Source organism: Aquarana catesbeiana, linkage group LG03 (genome assembly GCF_042186555.1).
Source record: "Aquarana catesbeiana isolate 2022-GZ linkage group LG03, ASM4218655v1, whole genome shotgun sequence".
NCBI lineage: Eukaryota > Metazoa > Chordata > Amphibia > Anura > Ranidae > Aquarana > Aquarana catesbeiana.
The window spans coordinates 169773435-169798025 of record NC_133326.1 but is presented as its reverse complement, the minus strand read 5'-3'; the positions used below and the strand labels follow the sequence as shown (position 1 = coordinate 169798025).

Sequence of the window (24591 nt, the reverse complement as noted above, 5' to 3'; positions counted from 1 at the left end):
ACACGATAGGATTTTCCGATGGAAAATGTGTGATAGGACCTTGTTGTCAGAAATTCCGACCGTGTGTAGGCTCCATCACACATTTTCCATTGGAATTTCCGACACACAAAGTTTGAGAGCTTGCTATAAAATTTTCCGACAACAAAATTCGTTGTCGGAAATTCCGATCACGTGTACACAAATCTGACGCACAAAGTGCCACGCATGCTCAGAATAAATTAAGAGACGAAAGCTATTGGCTACTGCCCCGTTTATAGTCCTGATGTATGTGTTTTACGTCACCACATTCAGAACGATCGGATTTTCCGACAACTTTGTGTGACCGTGTGTATGCAAAACAAGTTCGAGCCAACATCCGTCAGAAAAAATCCATGGATTTTGTTGTCGGAATGTCCAATCAATGTCCGACCGTGTGTACAGGGCATTAGAGTGTTTTAGCATTCAGAATGTGCACAAGAAAAAAATTCCAGGGATGTTTCACCCCAAAACTGGGGGTAAGGGACAGGAAAGATATGACCTCTATGGCAGGCAACCAGGAAGTGGGAGAGGAACCGTAGATAGTAAATATCAGTAGAGGGAATGAAGCAGAAGGCAGAACAGGAAAATGGGAAGGTAGGAGATAGGATAAGAGGACGAGTGAGGGGGCAAAAAATACTATTTTTAATTTGAGTGAAATATTGATGTACTGAGTTTGAGTGTGAATCTCTTGTGGTTATTTTATTTACTTCCATGTCCCATTTTTATTCCTAATTTAAAATTGAAGTAAGTGTTACTCTTATGGAGGACTACCAGGCTTACTTTACACTCTTCTATTCAAACCACATTTAAAAGAAATTTCAATAAAATATAGTGCACCTAATCCAAGAGCTGCATTCTTACCCCCCATAAAAACTTACTGTACCAGAATCAAGTTATTTGTATAGGAATGGTTGCTTCCTAGGATGGCAATATACAGTCCAATATTTGCAAGTGGTGCATCTAAATCAATTTCATTGCAGTGGTAAGCAAGCTGTGTGGATATTAACTGCAAAGCAATAGCAAGCATTTCTGATCGCTGGAAGCACTCATTCTTATGTAGAGATTATCCATAATGTCAAGAAAATTAAATTTTCTTCAAGAAGACAAATGTCTTTGTATCACAAGTGTGCAATTTGTTGATTAGCTAGGTCATGGGGAAACAATGTTGGTGGTTCCAGCAGTGTCCAGTTAATATGAAGGTGGGAAGATCTGTGATTGGTATAAGATCTGGCTATGTAATTTTAGCCATATGTTTCTAAATTATATTTGTTGCCCAACCTGATTTCAGGCAAGGTTCCATCTTTTTCCTTTTCTTTTGGATACATAGTAGATACACATGACCATCCATATTTGAGGGAACTAATGACTGGCTGCATTGGCAGGAATATCTTTGAATGAAGTCAGTTGCACCTACGCCACAGACAGTATGAAGCACACTCAGACATTTCAAGCCTGCATATCAATGATAACATTAAAAACAGATCTTAAGCTCTCAGATTGTGTCTTCACATCAAATTGATCTCTAATGTTTGTGGCATGCATAAAGGGTACCTATAGATATGACATGATAGTTTTCTATAAAATCAGGTAAACTTGTTTCAGGACAGTGGTCATCACTCCAAATAAGATATTTTAGGGGGAACAGTCAACAGATAATTTTTGTGAGAATGATCACAATGGTTTCTCCATAAGTCGCCACCAGAAATGTGTGACTCCTCCCTTGCGGAACATAGATATGGTTACTTATTTGTACATAATACAGGCATTATTGTTTTATTGTGTGCTGTTATTATCTGTTGACATTTTTCCCAGAGATAACTATACAGTATATACCTTTAGTGTAGAGCCTTTAGATTGCTTATAATAAAACTCTGTGACTTTTCATCTTACACTGTCAAGTACGTAGTTGTTGCAAAATCTAAGTGGACCCAAGGTGTCTACCACCATACTGGATCTCAATCATATTTACAAGTCAAGGTTTAGACATTAGGGATCAATAATTTACTGTGCATTGTTCCTTTTATAATTTAAACATGCATCCATATTATCACCTTCATGTCCTAAATTAAAAGAGACAGACTGTCATCTGAAACAAAGGAGAATGCTCAGATATTGGGCTCTTTTACAGTTCTTTGAGACAATCTCAATGACTTCCAAGTCTCTTTGTGGACATCCTGCTGAAGTGCCTGGGGCAGATGTCATATTTATCCCTTTAATAAAACCTACCTGGTCAAGTAAACAAACTGCAGTGCTGAACACCAGACAGTATACCAACCAAAATTGTTGCTGAAGTGTAGCCATTGTTTATATGCAGTATACAGGAATGAACAATTTTGTAAGTTGAAATAATTGTCATGAGAATGTTTTGTATACACACTATGAATTCATCCTTGACATTTATGCTCACAGGATTTTCCTCATGTCCTAGATAAGACAGTTCTTAGTAAGACAGTAAAACAGTATGTGCAATACTATTTAGAATTTGCTCTATACTTACAGAATTTCAGATTAATATACAGTCAGGTCCATAAATATTGGGACATTGACACAATTCTAATCTTTTTGGCTATATACACCACCACAATGGATTTGAAATGAAATGAACAAGATGTGCTTTAACTGCAGACTTTCAGCTTTAATTTGAGGGTATTTACATCCAAATCAGGTGAATGTTGTAGGAATTACAACAGTTTGTATATGTGCCTCCCACATTTAAGGGACCAAAAGTAATGGGGCAATGGCTGCTTAGCTGTTCCATGGCCAGGTGTGTGTTATTTCCTCATTATCCCATTTACAAGGAGCAGATAAAAGGTCCAGTTCATTTCAAGTGTGCTATTTGCATTTGGAATCTGTTGCTGTCAACTCTCAATATGAGATCCAAAGAGCTGTCACTATCAGTGAAGCAAGCCATCATTAGGCTGAAAAAACAAAACAAACCCATCAGAGAGATAGCAAAACATTAGGTGTGGCCAAATCAACTGTTTGGAACATCCTCAAAAAGAAAGAACGCACCGGTGAGCTCAGCAACACCAAAAGACCCGTAAGACCACGGAAAACAACTGTGGTGGATGACCGAAGAATTCTTCTCCCTGGTGAAGAAAACACCCTTCACAACAGTTGGCCAGATCAAGAACACTCTCCAGGAGGTAGGTGTATATGTGTCAAAGTCAAAAATCAAGAGAAGACTTCACCAGAGTGAATACAGAGGGTTCACCACAAGATGTACACCATTGGTGAGCGTCAAAAACAGAAAGGCCAGATTAAAGTTTGCCAAACAACATCTAAAAAAGCCTTCACAGTTCTGGAACAACATCCTATGGACAGATGAGACCAAGATCAACTTGTACCAGAGTGATGGGAAGAGAAGAGTATGGAGAAGGAAAGGAACTGCTCATGATCCAGAGCATACCACCTCATCAGTGAAGCATGGTGGTGGTAGTGTCATGGCGTGGGCATGTATGGCTGCCAATGGAACTGGTTCTCTTGTATTTATTGATGATGTGACTGCTGACAAAAGCAGCAGGATGAATTCTGAAGTGTTTCGGGCAATATTATCTGCTCATATTCAGCAAAATGCTTCAGAACTCATTGGAATGCCCCAAGAACAAGCAGGAACTGAAGACAGTTGCAGTAGAGGCCTGGCAGAGCATCACCAGGAATGAAACCCAGTGTCTGGTGATGTCTATACGTTCCAGATTTCAGGCTGTAATTGACTGCAAAGGATTTTTAACCAAGTATTAAAAAGTGAAAGTTTGATGGATGATTGTTAATCTGTCCCATTACTTTTGGTCCCATAAAAAGTGGGAGGCATATATACAAACTGTTGTAACTCCTACATCGTTCACCTGATTTGGATGTAAATACCTTCAAATTAAAGCTGAAAATCTGCAGTTAAAGGACATCTTGTTTGTTTCATTTCAAATCCATTGTGGTGGTGTATAGAGCCAAAAAGATTAGAATTGTGTCAATGTCCCAATATTTATGGACCTGACTGTACATGCATATAATGGTGTGACATAGACTTTCTAACCTCCAGTTTTTTTTTAGATATGTACTGGCCCAAAAATGTTTTACATTTAGTCATACAGTAAGTCATAATGGAAGTCGTCTGAGATTTCCAACCAATTATTTTCTCCCTTTCATTCACTACACTGCACCAAGAGATTGAAAGAGCAAAGCAGATTTCTTAATGTAACAAAATGACTGTCTTCCTTTAAACACTTTTTTACCCTTGATCAGTGGCGGCTGGTGCTCAAAATTTTTGGGGGGGGGGCGCAAACAAACTGAAAAATTCTGAAAAAAAAAACATATCAATTGTAGCCTCACTGTGCCATGAAACACAGCCACTGTGCCCATAAATTGCCACCACAGTGCCATCAAATGCAGCCACTGTGCCCATCAAACGCAGCCACTGTGCCATATCAAATTCTCCCACTGTGCCATCAAATGCTGCTACTGTGCCCCATCAAATACAGCTACTCTGCCCATCATATGCAACCACTGTGTCCATCTTATGCAGCCACTGTGCCCATCCTATGCAGCCACTGTGCCCATCATATGCAGCCTCACCGTGCCCCATCAAAATACAGCCTCACTGTGTCTCATCTAATGCAGCCTTACTGTGCCATCAAACTCGGTCACTCTGCCATCAAACGCAGCCACTGTGCCAATCAATTGCCACCACTGTACCATCAAACACAGCCACTGTGCCAAACGCAGCCACTGTGCCCATCAATAGCCGCCACTGTGCCATCAAACGAAGCCACTGTGCTCATCAAATGCAGCCACTGTGCCATATCAAGTGCTCCCACTGTGCCATCAAATGCTGCCACTGTGCCCCATCAAAATCAGCTACTGTGCCCAATATATGCAACCACTGTGCCCATCTTATGCAGCCACTGTGCCAATCTTATACAGCTACTGTGCCCCATCAAATGCAGCCTCACTGTGCCCGATCTAATGCAGCCTCACGGTGCCCAATCTAATGCAGCCTCACTGTGCCCCATCTAATGCAGCTTCACTGTGCTCCATCTAATGCAGCCTCACTGTGCCCCATCTAATGCAGCCTCATTGTGCTCCATCAAATGCAGCCCTGAGCCTCACTTACTTACCTTACAGGCATCTCCACTCGGGCCATGCGTTCCACGGAGCTGCCGACGTCACTCGACAATAACCTCTTCACTTGAACAACAAAGCTCCCACCCTTAGTAATACTATGGGCGGAAGCTGCTTGGTGCTTTGGATTGCGCTGCAAAGCAGGTCAAAAGCCTGCAAACGAAGCGCCTCCTCTGCAATGTCATGATTGCATTGATATGGTGCTTCCCATAGTTCACCAATTCTAGCGCTCAAACACAGTGCACTTAAAGAACATTTTTTACTATTTATTTATTTTTTTAAGGGACCTTTTTTTAAAAAAAATGTCTTCTTTTTTTTTGTAACTGCTGGGTGGGGGTCGGCGCCCGTGCGCCCCCTATGGATGGGCCACCACTGCCCTTGATGCTTAAAATGTTATAGCCTGTGGAAGCAACAGGTGCACCCATAACTGTAAGCATCATTAGGAACTTTATTTAAAATATTCACGTTGTTTTTTTCCGCTTGAGAATAATTCTATTATGTCACCTATTTTGTGAAGCCCCATGGTAATTTTGCAAAAAAAAAAAAAAAAATATTAATAAATTTCTTGCTATTAATAAAATAACAATTAAACATATTTTTAACAAACATATATAATTAAAATGCATTTCTTCTAATTAAAGCATGTTTTCTATTTTGAGATTAACCATAGTGCAGTATAATGAGTAACTAGAAAGACTATGTGTTGCCATTATACAATGATTTATACCATTCTAGTGAGTGATGTAGGTCCGCACGTTCCTTGTTTCTTTCACATTAAGTCCATGCCTGGTCAGAAAATAAAGTACTGCCATAATGCCTCGGAGATTCCCCCTGGTTACCAGTGTCAATGACCTTGATGAGAAGGTGTAATTTCGTCCGTGAGATGTTTAAATAAGGGGCTTACAATACCTCAAGAGGTTGTTAATTAAAATCAGAACCATAGAAGAACAGAGCCCTGATTGTCTTCCTTTGGGAAGCAATCTCAACTGTGCGGACCTGTTGAGGGAAAAAGGGGAAGAGATTCTGGGAGGGAAAAGCAAATGAATGTCATTCACTGCTGCCTGGAGCTTTTCATGGGAATGTGGCATCCTGTATTCTGCAACATTCACTGTTTGGATTTTTAGAGTTCACTGGCCAACCTTCACCTCAGGATCAGTGCACTGACTAGTCTTGAAAAGCAAGATTCCTACAGGGAACCAGCATTGCAATGAGTGTTACTGACTTCTATGTGGGAAACTTAAAACCAAATGACCTTTTAAATATACAGTATACTTTATGTAGTCATGCTTTATTACATGATTTTCAGTTCTCTCAACTGTTCAGAAATAGCTGCGATTGTTTTTTATGCAAGCTTTCTAAGGCAATTCTTTCTTTTTTATTTTAAATAATATACTGTTACTTATTTCCCACATTTTAATTTTGTCAAAGCAATGTTTGTTATGCTTTTACTCCTAGGCACATCCTCTACTGGCTGCCACTGTACTTGCGCACTTCTCTTTTGAGCAACATTAAACCTGCCCACTTCTCCACTGACCACCACTGTACTGACGCACTTCTCTTTTGAGCAACATTAAACCTGCCCACTTCTCCACTGACCACCACTGCACTGGCGCACTTCTCTTTTGAGCACCCCTGTACCCACCTACTTCGCCACTGACCACCACTGCACTGGTGCACTTCTCTTTTGAGCACCCCTGTACCCACCTACTTCGCCACTGACCACCACTGCACTGGTGCATTTCTCTTTTGAGCAACCCTGTATCCACCCACTTCTCCAATGACCACCACAGCATCGGCACACTTCTTTACTGGTATCACTGCACTCCACTAACAAAACAGCAAAAACACTTTTGATTGAACTGTAAGCTCTTTCAGGGATAGAATGCTACATAAGCTAGTACAATAAATATATAAACCAAAAATATTCAGTTTTAAATGTTCAAGTTGAACTTTTCTTTGTCACATTTGACCACCAACAGATTGTCGCAGTCTTCACTATATATCACAACAACAGGCCACTTTTATACCTATATATAGTATTGCTTCTCAATAGTACAACAATACCAGGTACTTTGTATATGAAGAAATATGATTGTATGATTTCCTTCCTGAACACCAACTAGGAAATGATTTGCTCTGCTTCATAGCTATGCCTCTTTCTACATATCTTCCTATTATCGATAAAACCTATTTTTATAATATTGCCCTACGTGTTTTATTTATCAGTAGTCTCTCCGCTTTCATACCATTGTTAGCCCTGTTCATCAGTCATTTACCTACATACATAAATAATCCATTCAGCTCTCATAGCAGATTAGATATGAAGGCCTATATTTCTGCAGTGCCAAGAATACCTTTTTGCTGGTTCAGCCACCGGAAATCCATTTTTTCTGCCAACAAACGTTTCAGTTCCTTGTGGTAAATTTGAGAACTACATATAGCACTACTGACAGCTCAGTGAACAAGGGGAATTCATCACACTTGACAGATTTATCCTTTTCCTCTTCCTGAATATAGATATTTAGAGTAGTGTATGGCTTTTCTTTGTGTGTTTAAATAGATGAATGAGATATGCTGGTAATACATGGTCTGATTTTTCAGTGATAAGGATGAAAGATTAAATTATAGATGTCGCCAGTTGAACATTAGACGTCCGTAGCAGTAACATTTTCTTTTAACTTAAACAGTGTTTTTTAGGTTAAAAGATCATTTCTTTTTCTCTGTTGACATCGACTTTCTGGAACTGTTTTTTGCATAACAAAAGATTTCAACAGTATGTAAAGATCTATGCAATTAGAAACCACATATTTTTAAAATCTCTAAATTCTTGCTTTCATATTTTGGTTGTTTGTATAATACCTGATCATCAAACAGTATATCAAAATTTGTAACTGTTTTACAAAATGTAACAAAGTACAAAATGTACTAAAATTTACTTATAAGCCATTATAAGTCAAGAGCGTGTGAATGACAGAAGTCTCCGACATTCGACAATGCTCCAAAACTAGTTAAAGTCAGGCAAACAGCTAAATACATATTGGCAACACATATTCTGTATATTTACTATTTTACCGCCCAAACTTTGTAATTCTGCCAAGCTAAACCTGTGGTTCATGCACCTTTTGTATATCACACAACCAGACAGGTAACACATTTCTATGTTCAGAGATTCCGGTGTGTGGTCACCTGTTTTATCTCTACACGTTAGTCTGATTAGCCTGATTGGACAGTGACAGTGAACCACCATCTTCAGCTCTATCCAATGAGCAGGGAACTTGATCGAGAGAATATTAATGGCAAACTAGAAAGTAACAGAGCGAACTTGCAGATTACCTGAGCTAGATATATTGCAAGAATAAATAGTCCAAAATTCATAATATTTGCCAGGTAAAACAGTTGACATATATGTATTTTCAAATGGGGATTTAGATATTCACTTGAATTTCCCATTTGACTGTTTTTCTTTCTCTAAAAAAAGGTGGTGACTATTTTGTGTGTGCACAAAATCACCTGATTTGGAAGAGGTTGCAGAGGATAAATGGTTCTTTTTGGTTTCATATTCTATCAAAACTGATGAGGGAGGTGTTCCCATTTAGGTGCAGACATAGAATTTGGTAATAAAAAGTTGAGAAAAGTTCCTGTTTAATCTGCTTTTATTAAGGTTTCAGTGTTGTAAAAATGGTGAACATCACATCATATTGTCCTAGTGTTGTATATGTAAAATACATTCTGACAGCCAACAACAGAAGTGAAGTATGTATGAGAAAACATTTCCTGGTTGTTTTTTTAGAAATACATAGGACAAGAAGACCTATTGATTGAATTGGTATCAAAACATGGGAAAGGTGAAGTATAACCAGGATAGAACAGTAGTAGAACATAGGAGATGGAGGGTAGAGGTGGAGAGTAGGTAGGGTAGAACATGGGTGAGATGGCAATAGGCACACCCTAAGGGCAAGTTATGTGTTCGAGGAAGCAAAAGGTCTAAACTGAAGTACATTGGCATATGTCTGATAGGAGTAATTTCTGATAAAGGTATAATGTTAAACCTTCCAGTACAAAAAAAGTTGTCTTGAGTTATTGTCAGGCTAGGTGTTTAAATACAGGCAAGTCTCTGAGAGCCAACCAGCAGGACCACAAGAACTTAGGGATGTTGAGAACAATTCAGCCTGCTCTAATTCAAATGCTCTTCTTAAACTGTTCATCCAAAAAGAAGGAAGATTGGTGTGCACTATCTCTAAAGGATCCTTACATACAGTGTATAAGTTTGTAAGTGTTCCGAATGTGTTCCGAATAGAAATCAGTGGTGCAACATACGTGGGATGTTCTGGCTGGCAGATTACACGTTAAAAAGTAAAGTTTACTGTAACCCCCCTTTTTGAGTCTGAGGATCTGGGCAGAGTAGCTTTCCATGTCACAGTATAACAGAGGCCTTTGAAGTGCAGCCACAGGAGGAGTGGAGCCCTGCACGCTACATTATACAGCTTGGAGCAGCTGGAACTCTGCACCCTTCTCAAAACATCTTTTTCTCTTTGTGTTTTACAGGAATTGATAGATGTTGACAGTGAGGTTGTTTTTGAACTGGCAGCATACATCCTGCAGGTAACAAACTTTTCTTTACACTCTCTTGCATGTTAATAATTTGGGGTCATCGGAGCAGATAATCAGATCAAAATCTCTGTCCTTTAAGTCATACATACAAGAAATGCATTCAAAGTTTGACATTACCTAGAGGCAGGGTAACATTTCCTTTTCCTTCAATATCCAGATGGTGTGTCAGGTAACAAAGGCTGTGCTAATTTCTTTTCGTATATTTATGCATCATTTATTTCACTTGGATATTTGAAACGCTTAGGGGTGATTTACTGAAAAGGTCTCTTAAAAATTATAACTGTACCCTAAAAAAATGGAGGCTACAAAAGGCAGCAGGCATACTCTGACTGTAAATCAGTATGTGTATCTGCAAACAGCAGAAAGCTTGTCCCTAACTTCTGCTAGATTTAATGGAGCTAACATTGTATTTACATCCTCCATCCTATACTTTTCCTCCACTGCCCCTACTGACTTTGCAAGAAGCACTGGAGGGTGTACCTTAGCCTTAAAGAAACACTGGAGGGTGTACATTGACCTTAAAGCAGCACTGGAGGATGTACATTAGCCCTGGAAGATGCACTGGAGAGTGTAAATTGACCTTGGAAGAAGCACTGGTGGGTGTAAATTAGCACTGGAAGGTGTAAATTAGCCTTGAAGGAGTACCGAGGGTGCAAATAATACACTGGCTCCATTAGGCCAGGCAGTTGAGTGTTTGCTTTCAGCCAAATACAGGTAAATGTATATGTTCATACTATTTAAGTATCACAGTCAGCTATTGCTTCCCTGCTTTTTAAGGTGCAATTTAAAGCTCATTAAATTAAAGAAAAAGCCCATAGAAAGCCCAGTTGTAGTTTATAGCCTGCAGCTACCCAGTGTTCTCCTGATACCCGCAAGTTAAAATACTTACTGTACAAATAAATACTGTATTTATTAGAATTAAGGAAAAAAAATGTGTACGTTAATACTTTTTAGCTAATACAAAATGTAACATGTAGATTGGCAAGATACTTACTGATAAAAGTTACATTTCAGAAGGGTGTGGCATTTTACTGGTGCTAATGTAGGTGATTCTTTTCACTCCTATGTCTTCTTTTGAACATTCTGTTGCTTAAATAAAATATTTGAGTAGCTAAAACCATAGCCAATTTAGACCAGAAGAAAGTTCCTGCACAAGCACCATCCTGTTTTCACTGTGACAAGTTAGGCCTCCTTCACACCAGCCCCATTGGGCTTCATTGGACAACACAGTCCCAACACAAAGACGAGGCAAAATGCTCTGTGTTAATGTGAGGTGCAATAAAATGATTCAGGTATACATTTTATTTTAATATAGACATACATTTTATAAAAGCACATTATGAAACATACAGCAATGCACTGCCACACATGGGGGTTGTTTTACTAAAGGCAAAAAGACTGTTCACTTTGCAAGTACTTTGAAGGGGAATTTTCCCCAGAGCTTAATGAATGTGGTAAAGCTTCACTTTGCAGCAAATACTCAATCACATGCAAGGATTTTTGCTTACACATGTTTGGATGATGGAAGTCAGCAGAGTGTCACCTCATTCAAAAAGCACTGGGGATAAATCCCTTGCAGAGTGCAACTGCACTTACAAAGTGAAAAGTCTACTTGGCTTCAGTAAATAAACCCCATAGAGTTAAATGAATGTAATAAAATTAAGTTAGAAAAAAAGCAAGCAATGCGATGCTTTGTAGCAGTGCAGTGCATGTGCACAACACACACTAGCACATTCCTGCTAGGCACACAATGAAAAGCACCCACTAGTGCAAACAGCATTCAAGTACATTGTGAGGTAAACAAGCCGCCTCAACCTCTACAACATCTCTAAACTACATCCCTTTCTAACCAATGAAACCACAAAGCTCCTGATTCACTCCCTGGTTATTTCTCGCCTTGACTACTGCAACTCCCTCTTCATTGGCTTACCTTTAAATAGACTATCCCCCCCTTCAGTCCATCATGAATGCTGCTGCCAGACTCATCTACCTTACAAACCGCTCAGTGTCTGCTACCCCTCTCTGCCAATCCCTCCACTGGCTGCCACTCACCCAACAAATTAAATTAAAAATACTAACTATAAGTTACAAAGCCATCCACAACTCTGCCCCCAGCTACATCACTAGCCTAGTCTCAAAATACCAACCTAATCACCATCTCCGTTCCTCCCAATACCTTCTGCTCTCTAGCTCCCTCATCACCTCCTCCCATATCCGCCTCCAGGACTTCTCTTGAGCCTCGCCAATCCTCTGGAATTCGCTACCCCAATCTGTCAGACTGTCTCCAAATTTATCGACTTTTAGGCGATCCCTGAAAACTTTCCTCTTCAGAGAAGCCTATCCTGCCTCCATCTAACAACTGCACTATTTTCTCCATTAGCTCATCCCCCACAGCTATTACCCTTTTGTAAAACTTGACCCTCCCTCCTAGATTGTAAGCTCTAACGAGCAGGGCTCTCTGATTCCCCCTGTATTGAATTGTATTGTAATTGTACTGTCTGCCCTAATGTTGTAAAGCGCTGCGTAAACTGTCGGCGCTTTATAAATCCCGTATAATAATAATAATAAAGTTGCATTATGCTATAAAGTAATTATAATACAATATGTGTTGGACCTTAAATGGGTTGTAAAGGCAGAAGGTTTTTTATCTTAATGCATTCTATGCATTAGGATAAAAATCCTTCTGTGTGCAGCAGCCCCCCTCATCTCCCCTAATACTTACCTGAGGTTCCTCTCTGTCCAGAGATGTCCACAAGTGTCTCGGCCATCTGGGACTCTCCCTCCTGATTGGCTGAGACACAACAGCGGGGCCATTGGCTCCGACTGCTGTCAATTAAAGTCAGTTAGCCAATCAGGAGAGAGAGGGGAAGGGGACAAACCACAGCTCTGTGTCTGAGGGAGGGGCCAGGAACACAGAACAAGCACCTGAGAAGAGGAGGATCTGGGCTGCTCTGTGCAAATCCACTACACAGAGCAGGTAAGTATAACATGTTTGTTATTTCTATAGAAAAAGAAAAACGAGACTTTACAATCACTTTAAACAGAATGTATAAATATATTTTCCTAATCATGTTGAGGAAGAAAAGCCCAGCTCCATCTCTTTTTTCCTTACAGTTCCATGTGAGGTTTCAGTTAAGTAAAGGCAGTCAGAAAGTGTGCAACAACTGCTAAGCTTTCTTAATAGATAGCCCAGTATGCTATACAAAAAGCTAGTAGTAGCTACTCACATTCAAGTGGACTTCTTCTGTAATGTTGAAAACATTTCACAACTTGTCTACTACTCATCAATAAGCGGTGACACATCTTCCATTGACTTTAATAAATGTCTTTATAGAAATATTACATTTACAAAAATTACTTGTGGAATCACTATATGGTAAATGTTTATCATGCAAATAGAGACTTCATAAAAGGAATAGAAGAAGAAATATAAAAGACCGGTTTAGAAACTTTCGGAAATGAACTAATCCAAGCTGATATGGTAGAAAGCAGAGGAAAGCGAACCTGGGCCCACATTCTCATTGTAATCATCTCTAGCTCCCCCTAAATAAGTATATTCTTATCTTATATGGTAGTGAGTGTCTTCTCTAATTGGCTGTGCTTGTAAGTGGCTCTGAATGAATTCAACAAGTCAGGAAAGAGCCATACAGCAAGATTACTATTGTTGAAGAGACATACATAGTATCAGTAGAAATCGGGTGTTGCTAGGTGACGTTTTTTATTTTTTGATTGTCAGATGGAGACATTATAATTAAATACAAACAGATCGGAGATAAAAGCATCCTAGCAACACACTAAGCATTAAGTACCATTACATGGGAATATAAAGTAAGGCTGAATAGCCTTTGGAATTCATGGATTTTCTGCATCATTAAATTAGTCTTCCATTTAACCATGATCCTGTCCCTTCCCCCACACTCTAAAATGTTAATGTTTCAGCAATATTAGCACAGGACAACTAGCACTAATTCTCTGAACCTCTAGTAATTTCAGCATAATTCTTAACCACCATTTCATAGACGTTCAAACTATTTGCTGGCAAGGCTTTGGGAAAGTTGTCTGTGTCACAAACTGACTAAGCAGAAACAAAACATAGGGGTCTTGTCTGAGCAGAATTTTCTTTTTGTGACTTATTTTCTAGATATGACACAGTATAGTGTATTACAATACTTCTTTGTACAGTATCTCCATATCGTTGACAGTATTAATACTGCTCTTTATTTTTTATATCATGTCTTTTAATATGCCTTTGTACCCACTTGTAAAAATCATTAGCTTTAAAGTGTATCTATATCCAGAATTTTTTTTTTCATTTTGGATAGAGTAAGGCCCCTTTCACACTGGGGCGGTGAGGGCGTCGGCGGTACAACATCGCTATTTTTAGCGCTGCTGTACCGTCGTTCTTGCAGCGGTATTCGGCCGCTAGCGGTGCGGTTTTAACCCCCGCTGGCGGCCGAAAAAGGGTTAAAATCCTTCGTACAGCGCGGCTATTGCTGCGGTATAGCCGCGCTGTCCCATTGATTTCAATGGGCAGGAGCGGTTTAGGAGCGGTGAATACACCGCTCCTTCACCGCTCCAAATAAACTTTTTATTTCACACTGCCAGCGCACCGCTTCAGTGTGAAAGCCCTCGGGCTGTTTAGGGGCGGTTTGCAGGCGGTATTTTTAGCGCAATACCGCCTGCAAACCGCCTCAGTGCGAAAGGGGTCTAAGGAAGGGTATCCCATTAGGGAAGATTACCTTCACTTCCTGTCCCTGAGATGAAAGAAACAAGGTAGACGAACAAGCTGGTCACTGGAACAGATTTCCCTATAGGAGTTATTTACCCTCATCTCTTGTTCTGGTGACAGCTCTAACATTTTGTATCTACCATAGCCTTTTGTAGTCATGACAATGATCACCAAGACAAATAAAGAATTTGAATCTAAGTAGAGGGGACAGGGGTTTTAATCATTTCCTACTTCTAAAAGAGATACACCTAAAGAAAAACCTTAACTGGATAGACTTTGCATGCAAATTAAAGCTGATCTCCTGGATAAACAAATGTTGTCTACCTATAAGAGTTATGTGCATTCTTACCTGAATCTTGGTTTGCTTTGTGTATTTCTTCTGGATTTGTGCAGTGTGACATTTTGCCTCTGTGTAAGAGCTTTCTGTAATAAAGACCAGTCACTGCTGCTCTCTCTCCTTATGCAGAGTGATTGGTCTTGTCTCTACCCCCTCCTGTAGTTTTCTGCAGGCAGCTTGTAGTTGGTGGGGCTGGCCGGGTCCCTCCCACTGCACAGGCTATGTAGAGCAGGGGTCGTCAACCCCCGGTCCCCGGCCCACTACTGGGCCGTGGCGCTTCTGCAGCCGGGCCACGAGTGCGGGCCGCCAGTAAGAGACATGCTGGGCTGCCATCATAAGAGCGCTGGGTGGATGGAAGAAGCGAGTGGGCGGGCAAGCAGAGATAATATCTCTCTCCCCCACCGCATCACCGCTCTTCCGCCCGGCAGGGAGCAGAGAGATGACATCGTCTCATACTGCCCGCCCCGCATCACCACTCTCATGCGGCTCCAGATTCTGTTCAGCGGTGCAGATTGCCTTCCCCCCCCAGCTAATTAGGAATGGCAGAAGGGTGGAGCCTTCCGGAGGACAGCCGGAGGAGTCCCGTACCCTCCCTCTGCCAGGTGAGACTGGCTGCAGCATGAGGAGGGAGACACCCTGCGACATCCAGGGGGGCAATCCCACAGAGATATGACGTCATCACTGACAGGTGAGCTGTGTGTGGGAGTACAGGTGGGGTGTGCTGGGACTTGTAGTTCACCCCCTCAGCTGTCTGCCTGACAAACCACAAGGGGCGCTCCACTCACTCCGCATCTGGTGACAGGCAATGTGACAAGTGACATTCCGCATCTGGTGGCAGGCGACGGTGACAGGTGACGCACTCAGGGCTCCCACTGATTCTACATTATGGTGAGTTGAACTGTTTCATTTATTACTACAATGTAATGATAGAAATATTGTGCATCAATCACCCTGACACCATATCAAGCATGGTCCCGGGATGATTGAAGCGCTAACACCAGCCATTGCCCATGAAAAATCGCGACCCCCCCCCCCCCCCCCGGTCCTTGGCACAGTTTTCTTTTAGGCAGCCGGTCCCCGGGGCCAAAAAGGTTGGGGACCACTGATGTGGAGCACAGTGATGTCACTGCTACTTTTACACATTAATATCTGTGTTTACAAAGCCATATGGTGCATGCAAAGTGTATTTATATAATTTGTGGCCATTGAGGAATATACAGTGGGGAAAATAATTATTTGATCCCCTGCAGATTTTGTAAGTTTGCCCACTTACAAAGAAAGGAAGGATCCACTGTATAATTTTTTATCATAGGTGTATATTAAATGAAAGAGACAGAATATTAACCAAAATTCCACAAAAAAAAATACATACAAATGTTATGAATTGAGTTGATGTTCAGTGAGTAAACTAAGTATATGATCTCCAAGCAGAACATGACTTAGCACTTGGTAGAGAAACCCTTGTTGGCAAGCACAAAGGTAAGACATTTCTTGTAGTTGGTTACCAGGTTTGCACACATCTCAGGAGGGATTTTGGTCCACTCTTCTTTACAAATCCTCTCTAAATCCTTGAGGTTTCTTGGCTGTCGCTTGGCAACTCGAAAGTTCAGCTCCCTCCTCACATTTTCTATAGGATTAAGGTCTGGAAATTGGCTAGGCCACTCCATGACCTTAATGTGCTTCTTCTTGAGCCACTCCTTTGTTGTCTTGGTGGTATGTTTTGGGTCATTGTAATGTTGAAAGACCCGTTCACGACCCATCTTCATTGTTCTGGCTGAATGAAGAAGGTTCTCATCCAAGACTTTGCAATACATGGCCCTATCCATTGGCCCCTCAATGCAGCAAAGTTAGGCTGTACCTTTAGCAGAGAAACAGCCCCAAATCATAATGTTTCCACCTCTGTGCTTGACTGTAGGAATGGTGTTCTTAGAGTCTTAGTCAACATTTTTCTTCCTTCAAACACGGCGAGTCGAGTTAATGCCAAAAGGATATACATTTTGGTCTCATCTGACCACAGCACTTTTTCCCAATCCTTTTCTGAATCATTTAAATGTTCATTGGCAAACTTCAGCTGGGCCTGTACATGTGCCTTCATGAAGTGGGGGACCTTGCAGGCGCTGCAGGATTTCAATCTATGGTGCCGTATTGTGTTACCAATGATTTGTTTGGTGACAGTGGTCGCAACTGCCTTGAGATCATTTGCAAGCTCCTCTGGGTAGGTCTGGGCTGATCCCTTACTTTCTTCATGATCACCCTTACCCCATGAGGCAAATACTTGCATGGAGCTCCAGACCAAGGGCGATTGATGGTTATTTTGTATATCTTCCATTTGCAAATAATTGCTTCAACAGTTCTCTCCTTCTCACCGAGCTTCTTGGTGATGGTCTTGTACCCATTCCAGCCTTGTGCAGGTCTACAATCTTGTCCCCGGTGTCCTTTGACAGCTCTTTGGTCTTGCCCATGATGGTTAGGATTGAATGGAAGAAAGAGATTCAGTGGACAGGTGTCTTTTATACACATAACGAGTTGGCGTTTGGAGCACCTTCTTAAATTGACAGGACTAATCTGTGTACCACATGAGCACATACTGTAGTCAGTCTGTAGGAGCCAGAATTATTGTTGGTTGGTAGGGGATCAAATACTTATTTTACTCACTGAACTGCAACTCAATTTATAACATTTGTATCATGAGTTTTTTCTGGATTTTTGGTTGATATTCTGTCTATCATTTAAAATATACCTATGATAAAAAATAAAGACCCACCGTTTCTTTTTAAGTGGGCAAACTTACAAAATCTACAGGGGATCAAATAATTATTTATTTTCCCCACTGTATTTCAATAAACGTTTTGCACCTGGAGTTCAGTTTTAATTTTTTACCTATGACTGTAGCTCTTCTACACAGTAACAATGCATTTCCAAGACAGAGAGTAGAGAAGCTGTGTAATGCCCCGTACACACGGTCGGACTTTGTTCGGACATTCCGACAACGAAATCCATGGATTTTTTCCGACGGATGTTGGCTCAAACTTGTCTTGCATACACACGGTCACACAAAGTTGTTGTAAAATCCGATCGTTCTAAACGCGGTGACATAAAACACGTACGTCGGGACTATAAACGGGGCAGTGGCCAATAGCTTTCATCTCTATTTATTCTGAGCATGCGTGGCACTTTTTCCGTCGGATTTGTGTACACACGATCGGAATTTCCGACAACGGATTTTGTTGTCGGAAAATTTTATATCCTGTTCTCAAACTTTGTGTGTCGGAAAATCCGATGGAAAATGTGTGATGGAGCCCACACACGGTCAGAATTTCTGACAACAAGGTCCTATCACACATTTTCCATCAGAAAATCCGACCGTGTGTACAGGGCATTACAGATCATTCAGATAAATGTTCTTCCAGAACTACTGCATCTGAAAATCACCCAGACAAATGTTAACTAGTGGATCAGACAATTGGAACGACTGTTTTGCAGTATGGGAGATCAGTAGCCTAATGGGGGTTAAACATACTTGATAGTTTTATTTCAGTTATGTTAGCATAAATGTGTGCTGGTTTCCAAATGCAGAAGTATAACAGTTTTGTAACAATGTCACTGGAAATTTCTACTCCACTTACACCAATAGGTCAAACTCGCTTTATTTTTTCTACTGCCAACTGACACTCCATGCAGATAAATGAAACTCTGTGATATTCGACAGTGCTGCTACTTCTGCTCATTATGGGCCAAATATAGGCTTCCTATAGCTGTGGAGCAAATTAGGCCCTGGGAAGAAATTCAGCCATTGAAAGACTGACAATTAATGGAAGCCAGGCAAGAACTTTAACATTGTGAAATGGCAAACTGCTGTCAATTTATAAATGTGTCTTAGCACAAACAAGTGAATTCACATTTCTCTTTCAGTTATTTTGCTATTCTTTAGAAGCCACAGAGCAGACAACAAACAATTGCTTCCTTAAGAAAACATTGCAGCGGCTATACAAACGGCCAAAAGAAATAAAGGCAACAATTGACTATGCAGCAGGAAGACAACAAAGGAAATAGTGATTGTTGGCAGGGTTTAGAGCTCAAGTGATCAAGATTATTATGTACTATGGGATTTAATAAAATAACGCATATAAGTACAACTATGCAAACTATTCTTTACCGTCTGTTAAAAGTCAATGTGGTTGATGCAAGGCTTTTATCATATCATCAATCATCTTACAATAAGACTGAGACAGTCTCTGGGACTGACCTTCCTCAATCTACTAAAACCTCCAAATATCCATGATTGAGTAGTGCCATTCTCAATTTAAAAATCCCTTACCCTTTAATGACCAAAATGTTTTACTTTCCAACAAAATTGTAGACCATAAAAGTCATTCTTTATAGTTTAGTAGCTTAAAGGGGTTGTAAACCCTCGTGTTTTTTCACCTTAATGCATCCTATGCATTAAGGTGAAAAAACACCTGGCATTTACCGGCTCCCCAGCCCCCCCGATTTACTTACCTGAGCCCTGGAATTTCACCTGGCAGAGACGCGCTCTTCCTTTGCCCGGGGTTCTCGGCTCTTGATTGGATAGATTGATAGCAGTGCAGCCATTGGCTCCCGCTGCTGTTAATCAAATCCAATGACGTGGGCACTGGGGGGCGGGGCTGAGTCTGTAATTCGTGAATGGACGCAAATGATGGACTCAAGAGCGCTCCTGCAAGGTAACCCCCTCGGGAGAGCGCTTCTCCTAGGGGGTTATCTGATAAGAGGAGGAGCCATGAGAGCCGCTGAGGGACCCCAGAAGTTGGTGTTTGGGGCCAGTCTGTGCAAAACGAACCGCACAGTGGAGGTAAGTATCACATGTTTGTTATTTTTTTTAAAAAATGTGAACCTTTACAATCACTTTAACACTGAAGCTTAGCTAAAAAAAATGAAAAATAATCCCCACAGCTTTAATCATATCAGTTACCTGTAATAAAGTATGGCCCATGTTGTGCAGGCACCTGGATCCTGGAGAAATCTTTAATGCAGGGATGCCTGTCCTCTTCCTGGCTCGGAACTTTTGGCGCTGCAATGGTTACTAGCTTAGGGTCTTCAGGCAGAACAGTATACGCAAACCAGGCCCCTTCTCTGATTCTTTAAAAATAACCAAAAATCCCATAGTATTAGTAACAAAAGAAAAAAAGTAATAATAATAGAGGGGAGTCATCGGTACAACCATTTAGATATTTGAACTTAAGATAAAAGCCCAGGTTTTGACTACCACCCCCTTAGTGCTGGTCATATCATTGACACTACAGGGGTCATAGTCAAACTCAGGGCTTTTATCTTGAGTTCCAATAGTAGTACTGATAGTCCAACAGGGACACGCTCCTTCCTTCCCTCTTCTCTAATAACACAATCTGTGAATAGGAGAGAGTCTGATTAGTCACAGGATTCTCTCCCCATTTATAGATGGTGTTCTAAGCAGTGTAATCAGTGAAAGAACTTTTCTTAATGTAGGAGGGGGTATGACCCTGTCGGACCATCTGTACTACTGTTCTGTCCGATGACCCAAAGCTGTTAGCAATTGCACTGCCAGAAGTTGAGTGAGGAAGAGGATGGAGCATCCCTGAAGTGAAGATTTCTCCAGGATCCAGGTGCCTGCATAACATGGTACATGCTTCATTACAGGTGATTTATGTGACTAAAGCTGTAGGGGATTTTTTTAAGCTAAACTTTCGTTTTAAAGCAAACCTGTTGCTTCCTTACCAAACTAAAATAAGGAAACTATGCACCTTCCAGCAGTGGGCTGTTTATATGTTACACTCTTGCAGAGCTTAGTGCGTTGCCAAATCTAGGTATGTGAAATAGCATGTCCCCTGCTGGTAGCTGTGGGGCTTCCCACTGACCCCTACATCACTACTATTCTCTGTTGGAATATATTAATATTATATTAAATCCAAAGTACTTTTAAAGATAATTTAGCCATGGTTATACAGGTAAAAGAGGAAGTGGGAACTTTTTTGGCTGGTTCAGATTGATGGAATAGCCACATATGCCTGGCACTAAAGTAAAAAATGTATAATTGTTACTTTATCACATTTCTCTCTTATGTTTGCCTGGGACATTGAAAAAATCGGAAATTATCATTTAAATTACTTGCAGGCCTTATTTAACAAGATGCAAGGAACTGTGTAGCCACAAAGCTGTATTATAATAATAGGGATGGTAAATGTGACTTCAGTGCTTTGCCAAGAATGCAGCCTTGCATATTAGATTAGTAGCTCTTCGTGACTCTTTTATATGTTTCATGCGATAATATATAATCATATATAATGGACAATAAACTAATCTACAGAACAATATAAATTATAATGCTTCCGAAATAACTGAAACTTTTTTTGTTCTCTTTTAGGAGGCAAAGGGAGATTTTTCAAGGTATGGTTGCCATCTTACAATTGTTTCATAAATAATTATAAATACATTGTGGTGTGTCATTTTGAATGGTGTTGCTATGTATGGCTAAGGATGGTCCAAACTGTGCAGTTAAAACTAAAATTTCTTCAAATCTGCACAATAAATATAACTACTTATGATACTTATGAAATAATATTGAATTGTGTCATACAATGTGTCACAGGGGCATTAAAAGTGAGTTTCAGTCAGGGACCTGGATAAAAATAGTCAAAAGTCATTCAATATGTATAAAGTATTCAACCACAGTCAGTTCTGCAACCATAAGCATACCGCACGTCTGACAGGTGACAGGATCTCAGCCAGATATTTGGCAATGCTCATAAATGGTTCCATATGTATACTGGCACTGAGCTTATTGGCAGAATGTGTTGAGTTACTTTTGTTGGGCAGTGGCTGCATGTCACTGATATCCAATCCATGTTTATCAGATGATGATCACACAATTCCTGCACCCAAATGGAATTTAGATATTGTAAATTAATTGTGTACTGTTTTGGAGAGTTAGGCTTACTATAAACATAAAATAGTGCTGGTAGATTTGTGATCATTCTTTCCTACAAATAATCCTTTATGCAGAAGGTCTTTAGAAAGATCATTCATTCAAAATACGTATAAGTTGGAACCAGATAGTATCAAAATAATGTTCTTGTACTCTCCAGATCCCAGATGACCATACTGATGCACACACATTTACTCGGGACTAACAATAGCTCCTATGGCTTCATTAAAATGAATAATTAGAAATGTTTGGGTCTTTAGCGGGATGTAAGATAAATTCAGACAAATCAGAACAGGAAGAGGTCTGCTCTCATTGGTTTAGGTGCCTGAGCTTGTATTTTTCAAGAGACATCTCTGAGATTTATTGTGTTATTGATTCTATTCTTAGGCCATTGAAACAATGAGAGGAGTTCTACCTATCATTTTTTATTACAAACAGAATTGCTCTTTATTGAAAAAATGTATGACATATAACAGCAACAAGCAAACACAGTTACATATAGCAAGTGAAAGACGGAGTCATTCCGACAAAGGAGACATCAATACATTGTTCAGTTCAATAACCAGAGGGACTCATAGGTAGCAACAGCCACCCTCGAAGGGAATCAGAAGGGACAAAATTAAGTACAATCCACTCATGGCTGCCATATTTTTTCATATTTCCAGGGACAATTTCTATTAATATACGTCAGTTTGTACATTGGTAAAACCCCATTGATGGTCGATTCCCAGGAGGATATCGTAGGAGGAGAGGGGGATGCCCACTTAAATAGTATTTCTTTTTTTGTATAATACAAGTGTGAAATCATCAGCTTGGTATATATGTAGGTCGTTGCTCATCGTCATGAATACTGAGTAGACATTCGTTTTCGTCCGAATGCATTTTCGTCCGAATTTCAGGTATTTTCGTTATCATTTAAACAAAAGATAACGAAAGTGCAGAATCCGAAAAACGAAAGATCCGACACAAACAAATGCTTTATTTTCGTTTTCGTTGCTACAACAATTCGATATAGATAGGAGATTCGACATGATGATGACAATAACAATCTGTGTCCATCAAACCTGTGGTCAAATGTGCCTAACCTTAACTCTATTAGTCCAAGATTATTCTACATAGAGAGAAAAGATTCGACGTAGGGGAGAAAAGATTCGACGTAGGGGAGAAAAGATAAATAAAAATAATGATGATGATGAATGTTATTGGCTGATTGTAACCAAAGAGGAGGAGCAGTAAAATAGCTAGAACTAAGTACACACGTACTTTGGCTTATGGTGTCTGTTGAAAGTTCTAAAAAGATTCGACGGAGCAGGTAAACTATACGGCGTCGTACAGTTTAGCTGCTCCGTTAAATCTTCTTTGAACATTCGACAGACACCATAAGCCTTCAATGACAGATTCAACCTTAATTTGGATTTTCGGACGAATGCAATTGTTATCGAAAAATGAAATAAATAAAACCGAATTTCGGGAGTAACTAAATAAATTTATTTTTCGGACAAAAACGAAATTCCGAAACGAAATATTTCAGTGTGCACATGTCTAATACTGAGCAATGCCAATTCAGGCATACAAGGGAGAGACGGCTGTAGACAGGAATTGATAGAATCAAGAACCTCTGTCCAGGACTGTGGTACCCTTGGGCAAGTCCAGAACATATGAAAATAAGTACCCTCAGCCGTGTGACACCTGATACAAACCGAGGAACGTTGCAGATAGATTATGTGCAATATCTGTGGCGTGAAATACACTCAATGGAGGAATTTCTTCTATGTCAATTTGTCTTTGGAGGCTATCATCAGCCTAGAGCTATCCTCAAAGCACTCCTCCCATATTTCCCTGTCTAATGCAGGAATATATGCGTGCCATTGTTCCCAGAGCCTATCCATCTTAGATGATTGCAAACTAAGGAGAGCCATAATATCCTTGTCTCCGAACCCCATACCTAGCCCAGATCTGCTGGTCGGAGAGCATCATGATATGTGGAAGGGAGGGATTACCCCACAGTGGTTGACAAGAATACCAGTGATCAGGCTTGGCAAATCGAGCCCTATAGCGGCCATCCACACCTTTAGCATCACTCTAGTAGGAAGTGGAAGGAATGGGTAGGCTCTCGACCCCTGTATATCAGGTTACCTAGTTCTGTGAGCAACCCTAGTAAGGCCGCTTCTAGACAAACTGCCACATTTGTCTTATATCCCACAAACCACCAACGAACTGTAACGAGCACTGCCGCCCAAAAGTAGATTTGATAGTTAGGAAGGGTCAACCTGCCATAACTAACTGGGAGCTGAAGGGTGGATCTCGCCAGATGCAGAGCAGCCCCTGCCCATAGAAAAGAACCTACACAGCCATCAACCTCCTTAAAAAAACAAAACATTTTAACAGTATGGGGCAGTTACAGAACACATATAGAAAAATCATTTTTAATATATTGATACGGCCAAGAACATTTAGAGGTAAATTACTCCAGGAGGCACACCTATCTTTCAATTGTGATAGCACAGGACGGATATTCAGGTCATTAAACCTATCCAGATCCCTCAACACTTTGATACCCAAATGCTTAAATTCCTCAGCCCACACCAAGGAAGTAGGAGAAGCCGAGTTTCTGGCATCCAAGTCTAATGAAAACAAGACCAATTTACTCCAATTAATTGTAATCCCAGAGAAGTACCCAAACTCGTTAAAGATAGCCAGTGTGGTCCGCAAGGAGGAGTTTGCAAAGTATCATCCGGATAAAGTGAGATTTTCTCCTCCAGGGGGGGCGATCATCCAACCCTCTACAAGCCGGGAGTTCCTTATAAGGATGGTCAATGGTTCAAGCGCAAGGGCAAATAG

General features: G+C 40.5%; 1 protein-coding gene across 5 annotated transcripts in view; it reads left to right on the top strand.

Moving 5' to 3' along the window:
* FRMD4A (FERM domain containing 4A) overlaps positions 1–24591 on the top strand; it is a 566280-nt gene that overhangs the window by 414870 nt on the left and 126819 nt on the right. For all 5 annotated transcript variants that reach the window (XM_073619521.1, XM_073619519.1, XM_073619520.1 and 2 more), the window contains exons 6-7: positions 9679–9735; positions 21190–21212. In XM_073619521.1, coding sequence (XP_073475622.1) covers positions 9679–9735; positions 21190–21212 — 80 coding nt within the window. The remainder of the gene's footprint in view (positions 1–9678; positions 9736–21189; positions 21213–24591) is intronic.